Genomic DNA, 18,615 nt, shown 5'->3' with positions numbered 1-18,615 from the left:
CTACCGCCTCATTACATAGGGATTTATGATAATTACACACAGTCTCCAATAATGGAACATGAATACAAATGATAGGGTGAAAATGACAGCCCTCCATTACACAGTTCTCATTTCACAATAATATAGCCGGATTGTGCTTTCAGTGATAGTCAATTTGCTTTCAAAGAAAACCGGTTTTCTTATTTTGGCAACAGTGTAACTGAGTTTGTCACCATGGTTACATTTATTGAGAACAAGAAGCAGATCAACAGCAGCTGCTGACTGACTCGCCCGTCATGGGAAATACGACTCGTGTTCACGACATCTCAATTGTTTGTCATGGATAGTGACGAAAGTCTCTGGACTCTCAAATCAAATGTCAACAATATCTGAAACTGTGCTCGGATCAAACATCAGAGATCTTTACATGATGATGTCATTGCCAGACCAATATTGTTTGGACTATGACATGCAGAAATATATCAAAATATGAATATTAATATAGCCTATAAAAATGCATTCACAACATTCTAGAACTCATTGGAATGCAACAGGAGAAATAAAACTTGTTTTCCATGAAATTAAAATTTTTACTCACAGTAACATTAGTCCATTTTGAGTCTCCTAAAGTCATCCCGATTGAAATTCAGGTCACTCAGTGAAAATCCTAGGGAAGAAAGTCGTACCTAAAACAGTAGGAGGGCGAGGTTTCAGGTTCAGGTTCAGTAAAGGTGACAGAATTTACATTTTTGGTTGTATTGTTCTTTTAAATTAATGTTGTTGGCTCAAAATAATGTGATTATCAAAGAAAATAATTCCTGGCTTGGCTAACACCAATTTATAAATTGTGATTCAAATAACTCAGTATATGTATTCTAGTAGAAATTGTGAGTGCAGTTAATTTGTGTTAATTTGCTTTTGTTAAATCTTCCATATATACAATATTAATTGAGCTGTAAAGTGTCTAAATCGTTTGATTTGCTGCTCAACTCATGGCATCACACATGAGACGTGACTCCCACAGAAAATAAATTCAACAACCACATACTATGCAAATACCTGTGTACGTATAAGCTTTATTAGCAATAAATGAAAACATTGCATTACACTATGATTATTACAATAATACAACTGCTAAAAGAGCAAGTTTTGTCAGTAACATGACATTAATATGATGTTGTGCTGATGATCGCAGCTGTGTTACGTGTCTTCTGGGTACAGCGTGAGAACTTCTGCCTCTCCGATCCGCTCTAGAACAGAAAGAAATGCTCAGAGAAAATAACATAACTTTCTGAGAAGATCATGGTCCGAACATTCTGAAAATTTCCTGAGAACATCATAAAAACATCCTGAAAAATTCAGGGAACATCGCGGAACATTTCGTAAACATCCTAAAACATTCATAGAACATTCTGAAATCCTGAGAACATCCTGAATACATTCTTAGAACATTCTGAAAATATTCTTAGAACATTCTGAAAAATTCAGAGAACATTGTGAAACATTTCGAAAACATCCTAAAAACATTCTTAAAACATTCTTAGTAAATTCAGAAAAATCCTGAGAACATCGTGAAACATTTCTTAAACATCCTAAAACATTCTTAGAACATTCTGAGAACATTCTTAAAATATTCTGAGAACATTCTGAAAAATTCCGAGAACATTGTGAAACATTTAGAAAACATCAAACATTCTTAGTTAGAACATTCCAAAATGACATCATGACTTTTGCGTAAACATACACGCCACTTTCGAGTCAAGTGGCGTGTTATCTCTACGCATTTTGAGCTATCCGCGTGTATCCGCGTGTATGTGTGTATGTCTACGCCATTAATGTCCGAGTCCGCATGTATGTACACGCCGTCTGATCTACATCTGGGGAGCGATCTTTTTTTTCCTAGGATGGTAGGGGAAGACTCATAAATGCTATTAACCCCAGTGACGGGTAGGTTTAGGGACGGGGTTGAGGTAAGTCATATATTTATATATGAAGTATTCAGATGCAAAAGCCTCTGAGTGCCATTTGAAATTTTCTTCTAAAATGATTATTTTTATCAAGCTTATATATTTAAGTTCAGTGATTTCACTTAAATGACAATGAAGATTACCTATTAATTGTCTTTAAGTGAAATTACTGAACTTAAATATACAAGCTTGATAAAAATGATCATTCTAGAAGAAAATTTCAAATGGCACTTAGAGGCTTTTGCATCTGAACTCTTCATATATAGGAATAACGTTAAGTCAACGGCGTTCATAAACACGCTGAAAAGCGATTATGCGTGTTGATAGCGAATTGGCGGAATGGAAATACGAATTGGCGTGTCATACACACGCTACTTCATGAGATCAGTCTGAACATTCTTAGTAAATTCTGAAAAATCCCAAGAACATCGTGAAGAATTTCGTAAACATCCTAAAAACATTCTTAGAACATTCTGAAAAATTCCGAGAACATTTCGTAAACATCCTCAGAACAACCTGACAAATTCAGAGAACATTCTGAGAATAACCATAAAAACACTCTGTGAACAACCTAAGAACAATCTGAAAACTTCATGAGAACATTTTGAGAACAAGCTGAGTGAAAACTTCTGTGAAAAAAAGAGTCCCAAGAACATTGTGAAAAATTTCAAGAACATCGAACATCCTGACAAATTATGACAATATCCTGAAAACATTCTGTGCTCAATCTTAGAAAATCATAAAAACATTCTAAAAAAAAATTCCAAGAACGAGAACATTCTTACAATATCCTAAAAAACATTTTGAGAACATTCTGATAACTTCCAGAGAACATTCTAAGAAAATCCTGAAATCATCCTGAGAGCGTGACGTCCGTGATTTGACTGTGAGGAAAGAGCATCAGTCTGGGCTAATTCGACTCGCTGGCCAGTTATCTGTAATATACGTTACTATAGTAACCACAGACAGAAGCGCTCGACTCGGCTTGTTTACCAGCGTCTGACCTCTGTGTGTGATGGACGATGTTTACTTGATTCCAGCTTCTTTTACAACTAAGTTATATTCAAAACATCTTATTTATCATGAAATAATATCATATACAGACTCTGTTTTTAACATCAGACAAGTTCTCTCTACAAGGTGAAATGCACTTCACTTCAAATTATATCACAGCCATCCTTTACTGTTTGATATTGCTAATCATCCTAGACTAATGTGTCTGCTTTAGGAGTACACTGGCATATGTCAACCACCAAAACAAGCCACTTGTTTTGAACCAGTTGTTATAGTTTCTATGGCTACACAAGGTCTCTGTTCCAAAACATGTCTCATTAAGTCCGTCCTATTAAAAATGGATTTTACCCATATTTTGGCTACTGCTTCAATGCTTATTAGAATATTATATAGCACATATCTGTTAAGAAGACAGAACCACAATGCAAGGCTGAATGTATTAAAAAGCCATAACCCAAGATTGTATAAATATACATATAATCCATTCAATACAGACTAAATGTCATTAAAATAGTTCAATTAAATTAGAATTTTTTTTTTACCCTATTTACACCAAAATCAGTCACTTAGCCATTTACAAAGTCACTATTCACTTTCCCTAAGGCTGGAAAACTTCTGAAAAGGTTTCAAAACACTAGGCATATAGAATTGCTGGCTTTGTAAATCGTTACTGAACGTTCTGAAAACATCATGAGAAGATTTTGAGAACATCCTCAAAACATTTTCAGAACATTCTGAGAACATCCTTAGAATATTTTGAGAACATCATGAGAACATTCTAAAAATATCCTTAGAACATTTTCAGAACATTCTGAGAACATCCTTAGAATATTTTGAGAACATCATGAGAACATTTTGAGAACATCATGAGAACATTCTAAAAATATCCTTAGAACATTTTCAGAACATTCTGAGAACATCCTTAGAATATTTTGAGAACATCCTTAGAATATTTTGAGAACATCATGAGAACATTCTAAAAATATCCTTAGAACATTTTGAGAACATCATGAGAACATTCTAAAAATATCCTTAGAACATTTTCAGAACATTCTGAGAACATCCTTAGAATATTTTGAGAACATCATGAGAACATTTTGAGAACATCATGAGAACATTCTAAAAATATCCTTAGAACATTTTCAGAACATTCTGAGAACATCCTTAGAATATTTTGAGAACATCCTTAGAATATTTTGAGAACATCATGAGAACATTCTAAAAATATCCTTAGAACATTTTGAGAACATCATGAGAACATTCTAAAAATATCCTTAGAACATTTTCAGAACATTCTGAAAACACTGTGAGAACAGTTTACTATGACACACACCAGTGGACAATACATCTAACACAGAAACTCAGGGCGGAGAAAGCTCACCTGGTTTGTCCTGTAATGCCTCCGCTGGATATGAGCTGTGCAAAACGACAGATAATAAACATTCAGAAAAACTCGTAATATGATCACATGCTGAGAAACACTTTAGTTCCATCACTATTAAATAACCACACAGGAACACATTATTAACATTCTAGTAACTAACACGACAATATTAATTTTTTACATTAATTTTTTTTTTTTTTAGATCTCTAAAATAATTCTCTTTATCTATTTTAAAATCTGACTACTATATTAGAATGCTTGTTTTTTCCCCTGTTTTGTTTCTTCAAAATAGATTTCTAGTTAATAAAGTAAATGAGTGACAGTCAGATGTTTGTCAGTGAAGCTCTTCACATATCTCAGATCTTGCTGGAAAACATCACGATCATCATCAGGTTTAGCTTACGGACACATCAAATAATAACATCCTGACACTATAATTAAAGGTATAGCGGAGGATCTTTCCGAATTTTAGAGAAGACCCGCCCTCTCCAATTTTTAAAAAAAATGCACATGCACAAACACAACACTCTTGCTCCCGAGAGCTAGGGAACGTCTACGCCTTGCACAATTATGTTGCAAATTCTAAACTAACTAAAAAACATTAATAAAAAAGACAACATGTCAAATGCCCTTCCGTGTTTTATTTACTTATTCAGTCCCTCCAGAAAAAAGCGATTATGCGATCGCTGAATTCAATGCAAAATCAGCCAAAGTCCGCATATTTATGCGGGGCCGCATTTTTTCAAATACGCCGCACTTTCGCCGCATAAATTGCCGATTTCCTTGCAAAATATGCGGGGTTTGCATAATTTCATAATCCTCGCATTTTCGTTGCAAAAAAAGTCACGTGTATTTTAGTAGAAAGTTAAAAAAATGTTCCGTTTGCTTCACACAAGAGCAGCCATTTCCCCCTGTTTCCATGGGAACGTTATGAAGTGACGCAATTACACGACGCCAGACAGACTCACCGAGGCGATTGACATCTCACAAATCGAACTCGTATAACTGTCTGTCACACGTTCTACCGTCACATCGTTACTTAATAAACAACATAAGATAAAAGAAGTAGCATCAAACAGAAATTACCCGAACACATGGGGTGTTTGAGGCGCACATATAACACTGCAGAGAGTTCAACAGGAGCGCGCAGCTCTTAAAGGGGCCACACCTTATTTACACTCGTTATACTCTGAAATAGAACAAGATGAGAAATTAAACATTCCCAGCACTTTCTATGATGTAGTATGCTTGCTTATCAAAGGAAGTAATAAGAAATGACTCTTACATTAGCCGAGTGAGAACAGGGTGTTGGGGAATCACTGAAAAAGAGAAATCTTTTTCATCAAACCACAATTTTTGCAAGTTCTCTCAATTTTTGCAAATTCCTGCAATTTCATCGCATAAAATTGCATAAATATCCCGCATATTCCATCGCATTTTTAAAGAAAACGGGCCGAGTAGGCTAATCAATCAATTTTTGCCCGCAACAATCACAAAAAAGCTCCGTGTTTTTCTGGAAGGGCTGAATACTATTGTGGTAAATGTTATATATAAATCGCAAATTTTTTCACAAATTTTTGGAAATTACCACCACAAAATCAGTCATTTTGATCGCAAAAATCACAAAAAAAAAATCGTGAAATCCTGGAGGGACTGCTTATTATACTGATCGATTGAGTGACCGAGGACTCAAGACATGATATGTGCAACCCTGTATCACACGAAATAAGTTCTGAGGAAACTATTTTGCAAATCGCAATTACGTTACATGGCAACATATAAGCAGTGCTATTACGTTGGTCCTTAGCCTAATATCTCTCATTGTTAATATGTTATTTTTATACATAGTTGCATATGGAGAAGTAGCTTGTTGCATTTGTGTAATAATAAACACACAAGATTTTAGAATATTTCAGCGTGATACCATGTACCATTTTGGACAAAAGGCTACTTTAGACAAATTGAGATGTTTACCGTGTCTATGCGGTGCATGACTCGTGCCAGGGCTAGCATTGTAGCTTGCATTAACTTTTACTAGTGATTTTAAATGGATTTCTCCAAATAGCGTGACAAACTTTACCTGTGTAGTAGAATCTTCGTGACTGCGGCATCAGTGAGAAGCCCAACCTGTGCTTTTAGCGCATGCCAGCGTGTGATATTCACCCCAAATCTCTCTGGTCTTGTTTCTATATTCTGCGGCCTTTCTCTTCTTATCATACACTTAGTAAACATTTTTTCTCTTTCGACCCTCAGCCATTTTCAAAGGAATGGCTGAAACCGTAACTCCGACATAATACACCTGAAAGTGAAAACTACATAGGGATGAGCACGTAGCCTACGACGGCCTTACGTAAACATATCACCAGAATGATTGACACTTAGGTGGACCAATAGTATAGACTACCCACCCAGAAAAAGAAAATTCTCCGCTATACCTTTAACAAATATATTAGTTATTATAGCACTCAACTGAATCTAGTGGTTAGAAAGTTGAAAAACAGTAAATGACTACATTACTAGTGATTTACCATGATCTCAACTTTACACAGCCCACTGCAATATCAAGATATGTTTATTTGAGAAGCAAAATTTCTTTGGATATTAAGACTTCATTGTTTTCTTAATAAACTCAATTCCACGAGTGACTTTGTGCTTAAAACCAGAACACACATCTGACAAATAAACTTCATTCAAAGGGAAAACAAGATGATTTTCTCACTCCACTGGCAGATATTTGTTCTTGTTTTAAGCATTAACTTAATATTGACACATTTTTCAGAAAACAAGACTTAATATCTTATGCCATTTTGCATCTTGATAAATGTAAGAGGACCAAAATGTTCATCAAAGTTGTCCAAAGACAAGAACGGGTATTGTTTAAAATTCATGTATAATTTTGATGAAAGGTTTTTCAACTGTTGACTGTTGTTTTAGGAAAGAGATATTTATACTAGAAAAAGATAGAAAAACATGTTTTGCAGTGCAGAATGCTAATACACATTTTTTTTCTTCTTTAAATGGATCATATAATGGTACATGCACTTTTACAAGTTGATTGGACTGAAATGTGTGTTGGCAGTGCCTGTACACAACCATCATATAATGATAAAAATCCAGTGTTTTTGTTTTAATCTACTTAAATGTTTCCCGTCTCAAGTCGAGCCGTTCGTTTTATTAACTTTATATTAATCTTTGAAAATTACGAAAAAAAAAAGTTGTTCATGACCATTAACTGTAACATCAATCTGTCAATGAACTAACCTATACAACAGTAAACCAACTATTCAGGAACGTCCTGTTCGAGCCTTAATTGTCGAACTTCTTCGGACCGACATCTTGTTCCGGGTCCGACTCCGGTTCAAACCGGGTCCGACTCCGGTTCAAACCGGGTCAGACTCCGGTTCAAACCGGGTTAGACTCCGGTTCAAATTGGGTCCGACTCCGGTTCAAACTGGGTCCGACTCCGGTTCAAACTGGGTCCGACTCCGGTTCAAACTGGGTCCGACTCCGGGTCAATTTGGGTCCGACTCCGGTTCAAATTGGGTCCGACTCCGGTTCAAACCGGGTCCGACTCTGGGTCAATTTGGGTCCGACTCCGGTTCAAACCGGGTTCGACTCCGGTTCAAATTGGGTCCGACTCCGGTTCAAATTGGGTCCGACTCTGGTTCAAACCGGGTCCGACTCTGGGTCAATTTGGGTCCGACTCCGGTTCAAACCGGGTTAGACTCCGGTTCAAATTGGGTCCGACTCCGGTTCAAACCGGGTTGGACTCCCGCTGCCATTCTCTCTCAAAAATATACCCTCAAATGTTGTCAAGGCAACACTCCACGTGCATTGTGTCTAAATGCTCGCAGAACAGAGGGGCGGAGTCAACAAAGCTCATTATCATTTAAAGGCACATGCACTGAAACGGCGTGGTGGAAAAATTTGTGTTTTCTTACAATACTAATGAGAATTTTTAATAAAAGTATATTACAAAGTTTTAATCTAGACCCTAAAGATTCATATTAACCTGTACAAAAATGGCATTATATGACCCCTTAAATGATGGAACAGGATTGTAACAGAAAGACAGCATCACTAAAGGCTCACCTGGGGTTTTTGAGGAACACGTGATCTGGCAGATCTTCAGACGTCACGGGCAGAAGTGGAGATCCAGATGTGTGTTGGGTCACGGAGATGGAGTCGGCCATGGCTTGCTGGAGTAACCCTTGAACCAGCTCTTTCTCTGGCGCCACAAACACCCAATGAGTCTTCGTTAGCATTAGCCCTTAGCATTCATCTGCAGACATCAACTAATAATGGAGACTAACCTATGGCTGCTTTTGTTAATGATTGGCAGAGCTTAGTGTAGCTAAATATTAAAGATGGCGTGAATTTCAAACCCATTCGAGGCCGATTCAGACCCTGACAGTGTGAACATGAACTTAAGCTGGACTATGATGCTATTTTCTTCTGGAAACAAATAGTTGCATTATTTTCCTTTTATCTCTGTAAAGCTGATTTGAAACCATCTGTATTATAAAATGTGCTTTATAAATAAAGGTGACTTGACTATAAAAGCAACAGAAAACAAGGTGTTTAAAACAGATAAAACGTTGTGGTTATAATGTTCAGGAACAGTGTTTAAAATAAATTTAACCCTCTCTGAGTTCGTCAGCCTTAGGAAGTTCAAACAAATGAGTTTTGAAAATGTAAAATTAGTTTTTTGTGTGTAAAACACAGGCCTCGTCCGCTTGTTTTTGTATTCCGTGGGCGGGATTATTTAAATGAATAACAATTACATGGCAACATTACACACTAACTAAAGTTGAAAAAGTGGAAAAGCATAATAGGACCCCTTTAAAGGTCTTTATATGCTATTCAAAGTAGACCATTCATCAGGTGATTATTTGGTTAACGCTAATAAATCAAATCAAATGAAAGGGCAACTGTTCACCTTTATCATTCGCCAGCAAAAGCCAATGCTGAACCATGGAGAGAGAATCAGTCTGCAGGATCTGACACAAGAGCTCCAGCACCTGACGGAGAGAGAGAGAGAGAGAGAGAGAGAGAGATATCAGCAGCTTATTCCAACAAATTAGAATAGATCAGATAATTAAATTATGAAACAATCATTAAATATTTGATTAAATCTCGTTGGCATGCAGTCTGTGTCCTGTCCATATTCGCCATATCTTAAATTGGAAATTAGTAAACAAGAAGAGCTTCAGGAGCTGCGCTCTGAAAGGATCATTATAACCAAATATAATGCAGTGTATAGATAATGGACTGCATAATATTTTTATGAGATGACGATAAACATTTGAAAACATTAGCAGGCTATATGTTTCTCCACATGATTCATGTTACATGTTGAATTAAGTGCACTAAATACACTGTTTACTTCAATTTTGGGTTGAAATAAACTTTTGGTAGTCCAAGAAAAAGATCCCAATATTTAGTTTATTCGCCACAGACAGATAAATCCAGACTAATCTGGTTGTTTGGTCTTAGCCAACCAGCAAACGTCCAGTCTTTCTCTTGAATTCAACACTGAAGTGTCTTAAACTGCAGTTCATCGACTGGCCACTAGAGGCAGGCTCCAAAGAGAGTCAACCCCATAAACCTGCATGTTAAAATGCCCAACTTTACAGCAGAAAAAAACATGTTTACAGTCTGGTGCAAAAAGTGGTTTTGGTCTATATAGCTAATTTGACCTTCATTAAAACTGTGTGGGAGGGTGAATTTTTTTTTATAACTCATCCGTTTAAATTATATTAAGCATTAAAGTTCTGCATTATTAAGGGCGTGGCCACTTGAGTGACAGGTGGATTGCCGCTGATGTCACTACTAGCCGTTTGTCTGCTGTTCGTTAGCGTCACGTCACCTCAGCTAATCCACCCGTTTTCGTTTATCCGGGAGTGACGCGCTGCCAAGATGGCGACGGCCGGCTCCGCCCACTTTGCTCTTCAGAAACACTATGGGTGATGTCACAGACATTACATCCATATTTTTTTTTCTTAGCTGATCCTCCAGCTGGTTTCAGGCTCATTTAGTGGGGATTTGACCACTTGCCAAGCTGGTCTTAGCTGGTCATCTGAACAAACACCAGCTTGGCCAGTTTAAACCAGCTCAAACCAGTTTAAACCAGCTCAGACCAGCCAACCAGCTTGAACAGTTTAAACCAGCTCAAACCAGTTTAAACCAGCCCAGACCAGCCAACCAGCTTGACACGTTTAAACCAGCTCAAACCAGTTTAAACCAGCTCAGACCAGCCAACAAGCTTGACACGTTTAAACCAGCTCAAACTAGCCATCCAGCTTGTCCAGTTTAAACCAGTTCAGACCAGCCATTCAGCTTGACCAGTTTAAACCAGCTCAGACCAGCCATTCAGCTTGACCAGTTTAAACCAGCTCAGACCAGCCATTCAGCTTGTCCAGTTTAAACCAGCTCAAACCAGTTTAAACCAGCTCAGACCCGCCATTCAGCTTGTCCAGTTTAAACCAGCTTAAACCAGTTTAAACCAGCTCAGACCCGCCATTCAGCTTGACCAGTTTAAACCAGCTCAGACGAGCCATTCAGCTTGACCAGTTTAAACCAGCTCAAACCAGTTTAAACCAGCTCAGACCAGCTTGACCAGTTTAAACCAGCTCAGACCAGCCATTCAGCTTGACCAGTTTAAACCAGCTCAAACCAGTTTAAACCAGCTCAGACCAGCTTGACCAGTTTAAACCAGCTCAGACAAGCCATTCAGCTTGACCAGTTTAAACCAGCTCAAACCAGTTTAAACCAGCTCAGACCAGCTTGACCAGTTTAAACCAGCTTAGACCAGCTTTGGTTGGTTTTAGACATTTTTTCCTATCTGGGAAAGGAAATATAAATCGAGTATCAAACATATTTGTGTTTGGCATTTTGTTGTTGTCAGATAACCCAATTCTGGACGGAACCATCAAACTCCGACATGAACGTGTTCAGAAAACACTTGAAGGTCAATAAATGAGTGCAGGTGTGTGACCTTGATCTCCACTCCTTCCAGCGCGTGTGTGTGCCGTCTCTGTAATCCCAGACGCTTGTGTGTCGCCCGGCTGCTGCGTTTCTTCCCTCCCCAGGACGAGGCCGGGATGATCCGACCGGACTGAGCCGAATACTGAGTCTTCCTGCGAGGAGCCTCCTCGTCTCGGGGTTTCTGTGAGTTTATTCACAGACAGACACTTTAACATTCAGCCTTATCTTGTGAAATCCGCTTCACTCAGCATCATCTGATCTAATACAATTCAACAAATCCACAAAATATGATCATCCTCGTGCGAGGGACTAAAAAGTCAAGTCAACAATATATTGTACCCATATATATGGTGTGAAAAATATATAAATATTTCTGAAATATTATTTGGAATATATATTAATATTATTGTAAATAAATATTATTTCAAAAATATTATTTGCAATATATATATAAAAAAATAAATATGTCTAAATATTATTGCATTAATTCTACTCATTACAGCACTACACTCTTAGATGCATTATTTATTTGTTTGCACATAAATTATTTTTTATCTGTTTTAAGTATTTTGCATTTTACACAAAGTCCTTGTTAATATCTGAGCATGTTATAGTCTGAATAAATCTGATTTCTCCCTCAGTTGTTGACAAATCTGCATTGTGTGCAATGCATGATGTGCCAACATGATTTAAAAGCTGATGTTTGATGTGGGCGTTACACTTTTAAAGCTTTGTGTGCATGAATCATAAAGAGCGTTGGTCTTCAGATGAGAACGAGATGTTTCAGATCAGAACATTGCATTCTCTGTGTGCACGGACATTATCTGTGCATCATGTGTGAAGCCCAGTACAGTAAGTGAACGCCTGCTGAAGCTGAAAGGTCATAGGTCAAGCACCTCTTTCTTGTCACGTTGGGTCTCAGCGGCCGCTGAAAGACTGACTTTAGTGGCCAAATCCTTCAGTTCCTCACGCCAGCTTTCAGAAATGAGTGCTGTGGGAAGACAAAGATGGGTGATGATGAATATATAGTGCATTACACGTCATAATTAATGATAAAAATAAGCATTCTGTATAAAGGGTTTAAAAAAAGTGCTACCAAATATTTTCCTATCCCTCTTTTTTAAAGGGTTAGTTCACCCAAAAATATTCATGTAAATGTTCATGTTGTTCCAACCCCGTAAGACCTTCGTTCATCTTCGCAACACAAATTAAGATATTTAAGATATTAAGATCGCTCCTGTATACTAGTCCATAGGCTTCTTGAGGGAATGACTCTTGCTGGCCTCGAAAAGTCATTAAAGACATCGTTAAAATAGTCCAAGTGACTACAGGGGCTCAATCTTAACTTTATCAAACGACGGGAACACTTTTGTGCGCAAAAACAAACAAAAATAACGACTTTATTTCAACTATTCACTTCCTTCTCCATGGGCCTGTAGTCAGTTAACGTAGTGTGATTGCGTAAAGCTACGACACACGAAGGCTCACTATTGGCCGACGCTGGTCATGTGTGATGATGCGTGTGACGTACAATAACAGAAGCTTACGCTATTAAACTAGTAACCTGACTCACGCAGAGGGAGAAATAAACCAATAGTTGAACTAAAGTGGTTGTTTTTGCGCACAAAAGTATTCTCGTCGTTTGATAAAGTTAAGATTGAGCCCCTGTAGTCACTCGGACTATTTTAACGATGTCTTTAATGACTTTTCGATGAGTCATTCCCTCAAGAAGCCTATGGACTGTATGCAGGAGCGATCTTAATATCTTAAATATCTTAATTTGTGTTGCGAAGATGAACGAAGGTCTTACGGGGTTGAACAACATGAGGGTGAGTAAATACTGACAGAATTTTCATTTTTGGGTGAACTAACCCCATAAACCCGTAACACAGTGTATCTGTACCTGCTCGCGGTCCGGATCGGTCCGAGCTGACCTCAGGAGTGAGAAACACAGATGAACGGCTCGCACTGACACACACTTGACTCTTAATGAGTGGATGTGGACAGAGAGGAGTGAAGCCGTACCAGTCGTCATTCACCGTACACACCGGCTTGCCGTTCAACCCTGAGGAAAGAAGTGCTCGAGATGTGGCTCAACTTTGACTTTCATCACTCCCGGCCTGGATAACACACACTGAACGCCTGCAGGATTATTCACAGGATTAAAGTCGGGTTTTAATCAGATGCTAAAGGATGTGATCACAGGTTCTTGGAGGCGGAAAGCTATCAAAGAATCCAGCTGTGATGAAGCTGCATGAAGGTCTAAGATGTGTGTGTGTGTGTTTTGACGCAGTTGCACATGATCAAAGCTTTGAATGAATTTCCACGCAGAACAAATGTGATCCGAGGCCTGTTTGTGCTTGATGTTACAGTGATCATGTTTCAGGATAAATGAGTGAGCTGTTTCGGCCATGCACATATTCACACTCCCTCGCATTCAGTGTAAGAATGAAAATCAGTCGCGTTTGTTCACAAAAGAGAAAAAGCATGTCTGTTTATGCAGGACTTTGTCATTCAAAGAACAGATTCAATTGCTGCCACTTTCCAAATGTGACGGAAAGATGCGGTTGCCTTTGTGATGATAATAAAACCACACAAAATACTTTCACTCGGGATTCCTGCTACTAAGGGCTGTGACAGCATGATAAAAGGAGTACGAAATAAACACAGATAAATATTTCCATCAGGCATTTATCACAAAATATATATTTCTCCTCGTCTTTATCTGTCTTTTCATACCACACATGGATTAAATGTAGTATTAATTTTGTTTTGCTGGTGTTGCTGAACCTACAAAAGGAGAAATATGATCTAAAAATCTCGGTGACTGTCATTTGTTAACAAGAACTAACAATGAACAGGATTTTGTGAATCTTAGATAGTGTAAATTTTAACATTTACGAACACATCTTTAAATTCAAAAGTTCCTCTGCGACTGATTTCAGGCCTTCCTGCTAGTTTAAACCAGTATTAACTAATATTAACGCAGATTTAAAGCTCTGGCCTGATCAAAACTTCTCTTTTGTAATGTCTCTCAGCCATTTCTCTTTCAACAGTTAAATCTCCCTCTTTTTTATGAGTGGACACGCCCCCCACTGCTGATTGGCTCACTCTCTCTCCTCCCCCATCATGAGTGGACATGCCCCCTACTGCTGATTGCTCACTCGTTCTCCCCCATTATGAGTGGACACGCCCCCTACTGCTGATTGCTCGCTCGTTCTCCCCCATTATGAGTGTACACGCCCCCTACTGCTGATTGCTCACTCGTTCTCCCCCATTATGAGTGGACACGCCTCCTACTGCTGATTGCTCACTCGTTCTCCCCCATTATGAGTGGACACGCCTCCTACTGCTGATTGCTCACTCGTTCTCCCCCATTATGAGTGTACACGCCCCCCACTGCTGATTGCTCACTCGTTCTCCCCCATTATGAGTGGACACGCCTCCTACTGCTGATTGCTCACTCGTTCTCCCCCATTATGAGTGGACACGCCTCCTACTGCTGATTGCTCACTCGTTCTCCCCCATTATGAGTGGACACGCCCCCTACTGCTGATTGCTCGCTCGTTCTCCCCCATTATGAGTGGACACGCCCCCTACTGCTGATTGCTCACTCGTTCTCCCCCATTATGAGTGGACACGCCTCCTACTGCTGATTGCTCACTCGTTCTCCCCCATTATGAGTGGACACGCCTCCTACTGCTGATTGCTCACTCGTTCTCCCCCATTATGAGTGGACACGCCCCCTACTGCTGATTGCTCACTCGTTCTCCCCCATTATGAGTGGACACGCCCCCTACTGCTGATTGCTCGCTCGTTCTCCCCCATTATGAGTGGACACGCCTCCTACTGCTGATTGCTCACTCGTTCTCCCCCATTATGAGTGGACACGCCTCCTACTGCTGATTGCTCACTCGTTCTCCCCCATTATGAGTGGACACGCCTCCTACTGCTGATTGCTCACTCGTTCTCCCCCATTATGAGTGGACACGCCTCCTACTGCTGATTGCTCACTCGTTCTCCCCCATTATGAGTGGACACGCCCCCTACTGCTGATTGCTCGCTCGTTCTCCCCCATTATGAGTGGACACGCCTCCTACTGCTGATTGCTCACTCGTTCTCCCCCATTATGAGTGTACACGCCCCCCACTGCTGATTGCTCACTCGTTCTCCCCCATTATGAGTGGACACGCCTCCTACTGCTGATTGCTCACTCGTTCTCCCCCATTATGAGTGGACACGCCTCCTACTGCTGATTGCTCACTCGTTCTCCCCCATTATGAGTGGACACGCCTCCTACTGCTGATTGCTCACTCGTTCTCCCCCATTATGAGTGGACACGCCCCCTACTGCTGATTGCTCGCTCGTTCTCCCCCATTATGAGTGGACACGCCCCCTACTGCTGATTGCTCACTCGTTCTCCCCCATTATGAGTGGACACGCCTCCTACTGCTGATTGCTCACTCGTTCTCCCCCATTATGAGTGGACACGCCTCCTACTGCTGATTGCTCACTCGTTCTCCCCCATTATGAGTGGACACGCCCCCTACTGCTGATTGCTCACTCGTTCTCCCCCATTATGAGTGGACACGCCCCCTACTGCTGATTGCTCGCTCGTTCTCCCCCATTATGAGTGGACACGCCTCCTACTGCTGATTGCTCACTCGTTCTCCCCCATTATGAGTGGACACGCCCCCTACTGCTGATTGCTCACTCGTTCTCCCCCATTATGAGTGGACACGCCCCCCACTGCTGATTGCTCACTCGTTCTCCCCCATTATGAGTGGACACGCCCCCTACTGCTGATTGCTCGCTCGTTCTCCCCCATTATGAGTGGACACGCCTCCTACTGCTGATTGCTCACTCGTTCTCCCCCATTATGAGTGGACACGCCTCCTACTGCTGATTGCTCACTCGTTCTCCTCCCCCATCATGAGTGGACACGCCCCCTACTGCTGATTAGCTCACTCTCTGCTCCTCCATCATGAGTGGACACGCCCCCTACTGCTGATTGGTTACAAGTGTGTTGTGCTGCTCAGTCCAATCCATATTCAACTATGCGCATGTTCACATATGCTGAAAAAGTTGGGTGACACTTCACAGATTACAAACACAAGCATAAACCCATTTTTGAGAGTTGCGGCAGAACAGTGAGCGGCTCACCTTGCATATGCCTGACTCTGTGTGGATGAGGATTGTGTCTGGAGAAGAAGGAGTGATGGCTCAGGCTCCCGAAGCGAAGACTGCCTCTAGTGGAGGTCCTGCTCGTGCTCGTGCTCGCAAACACGGGCTCGGGACTCTTCTGCAGAGCTTCCTTCACATGCTCATCTGACGTCTCCATTATGTCTGCAAGGAAAAGTCAAAGGTCATGTTCAAATATCCCAAATGCTCATTCCTTTTACACACTGTAAAAAAAAATTTCAAGATTTGTTTTCACAACATATTTTCTTTTGTCAAATCAACTTTATAATAATTAATTTAGTTGAGATAACTTATTATTTTGAGTTTCTGATGGTTAAATTAATCTACTTCATTGTATTAACTCACCTTTTCCAGTTCAATCAACTTAAAATTTTAAGACAACCCAGGTTACTTACTTTTTTAAGTTAAACCAGCAATATTTTTTACAGTGTAGTAATCACAACATATTTTCTTTTGTCGAATCAACTTAAATAATTTATTTAGTTCAGATAACATATAATTTTGAGTTTCTGATGGTTAAATTAATCTCCTTCATTGTATTAACTCACTTACTTACTTTTTTAAGTTAAACCATCAATATTTTTTTTTTTACAGTGAAAACATTCCCCAGTTAAACCAGCTGAATACAACACACTTTCCTCGCTTGCTTTGACACAAAAGGAAATGTCATGTACTTTAACAGACAACTACTTTATAATTGTGGCTATTTAGACACACACACAGTTATCTGAAAGATTTTAGAAGTCTTCATTTATGCATTTATTTTTAAACATGTAATGCAACTCATTTTTAAGAACAATTACTATTTAATGCCCTGCTCACCTCAGTTCCCTGTTTCTTCTGATGTTTGCTGTTGTTGCTTGGAGACTCTGAACAAAGAAACCCTGAAGCTCCAATAGCAGAGCAGACACTGCTAACACATGCTCATTTTTCACTGTTTAAGCAACTTTGATTTGTCCTGAGTTATGCATTAATCTTTAATTTTGAGCTCTCAAACGCACTGAGGCTTTACTAATAGCTTATATCATTTTTTTTTTAATGTTATGTTATAAGAAATGATGGTAACACTTTACAATAAGGTTCAATAGTTAATAACATGACAACAATGAGCAATACATTTGTTCAAATACAGCTGCTCATGTCTGTTCACAGCGCATAATGTTAACATCATTTTAATTAAGTATCCGTAAATGCTGAAATTAACATTAACAAAGATTAATAAAGTGTAGTTCATTTTTAGTTAATGTTAACTGTAACGTGCAAGCGAAATGATTATAAACACACTAAAATATTTGACATGTTGCTTTTGTTCATTTGCGCTAGATCATCTCTGCGGAAGACATTAAAGTTTGGAAAGGGTTAACGCGTGGAGATTAAATATGGATTCGAGGAATGTTGTTCATTCACAGATGAAAACCACTTAAAGAATCAATTCATGAATATAAACTAACCAACGCAATAGCATGACCATTTGTGATGTATGGCAATCGTGGGCCACACTCTTGCGTGTCAATCATATAAGCACTCAGCGGGAATATCACCACAGATATCAACAACAATCTCTCTATCCAATTCCTCTGTCATAAATCGACCCGTGCGTGCGGCCTGAATGCACACAAATAATGGAAAATGTCAAAACAGCTCAAACATGTAACCCAGTTATTAAAGAAAATGTATTGATGTTTGCAATACATGTGTATACGCTATGTGTGCTCACGCAGTTTATAAATATGATAAATAGCCTATGACATAAAAAAGTTGAAATTGAAACGTATGACTACAAGGCTAATTCATAATTTTTACTTTGTCATTAGGCCTACACATAAAAACAAATGTCGAAATTATAACAGGCTAAGCCATGACCTACAGAAGAGGAAATTATGAAAGTCACACACAAAAAATAAAGCACTAGACTCAATATGTCATAATGTCGACGTTTTATCACTAAATCACGTTTTGTTTTTTGTTTTACGAGGCGAAAGGAAAATAAGAATTTCAAGTCATATTTGGGCGAACGCGCACTGACGCCCCCCACAGAAGCTCGGGCGCGCGCGCAGGGATTTTATTACAGCTCACTGAACG

The 18,615-nt window shown here is 39.4% G+C and overlaps 1 protein-coding gene across 1 annotated transcript; it reads right to left on the bottom strand.

Moving 5' to 3' along the window:
* Nucleotides 1–1,035: 1,035 nt before the first annotated feature.
* Nucleotides 1,036–18,583, bottom strand: tbata (thymus, brain and testes associated). Its single transcript, XM_039650725.2, has 9 exons — nt 17,356–18,583; nt 16,495–16,677; nt 13,235–13,396; nt 12,228–12,322; nt 11,342–11,512; nt 9,284–9,365; nt 8,437–8,572; nt 4,342–4,376; nt 1,036–1,229 (listed from the first exon to the last, which is right to left on the bottom strand). Exons 2-9 carry the CDS (start codon nt 16,670–16,672, stop codon nt 1,180–1,182), a joined length of 909 nt encoding a protein of 302 aa, XP_039506659.2. The 5' UTR covers nt 16,673–16,677; nt 17,356–18,583; the 3' UTR covers nt 1,036–1,179.
* Between the last annotated feature and the right edge of the window lie 32 nt (nt 18,584–18,615).

The sequence above is a fragment of the Pimephales promelas genome, chromosome 17, assembly GCF_988280905.1.
Source record: "Pimephales promelas chromosome 17, fPimPro1.hap1.1, whole genome shotgun sequence".
Classification (NCBI taxonomy): domain Eukaryota; kingdom Metazoa; phylum Chordata; class Actinopteri; order Cypriniformes; family Leuciscidae; genus Pimephales; species Pimephales promelas.
Note: the sequence above shows the minus strand (reverse complement) of the source record. Positions and strands in the feature narration are given on the sequence as shown.

Coding starts and splice junctions, on each gene's coding strand:
- tbata (XM_039650725.2), bottom strand. CDS start 16,672: ATGGAGACGTCAGATGAGCATGTGAAGGAAGCTCTGCAGAAGAGTCCC. Junction 9,366..11,341: donor TGGAAGGAGTGGAGATCAAG/GTCACACACCTG, acceptor TCTCTCCGTCAG/GTGCTGGAGCTCTTGTGTCA. Junction 8,573..9,283: donor TTTGCTGGCGAATGATAAAG/GTGAACAGTTGC, acceptor TTGTGGCGCCAG/AGAAAGAGCTGGTTCAAGGG.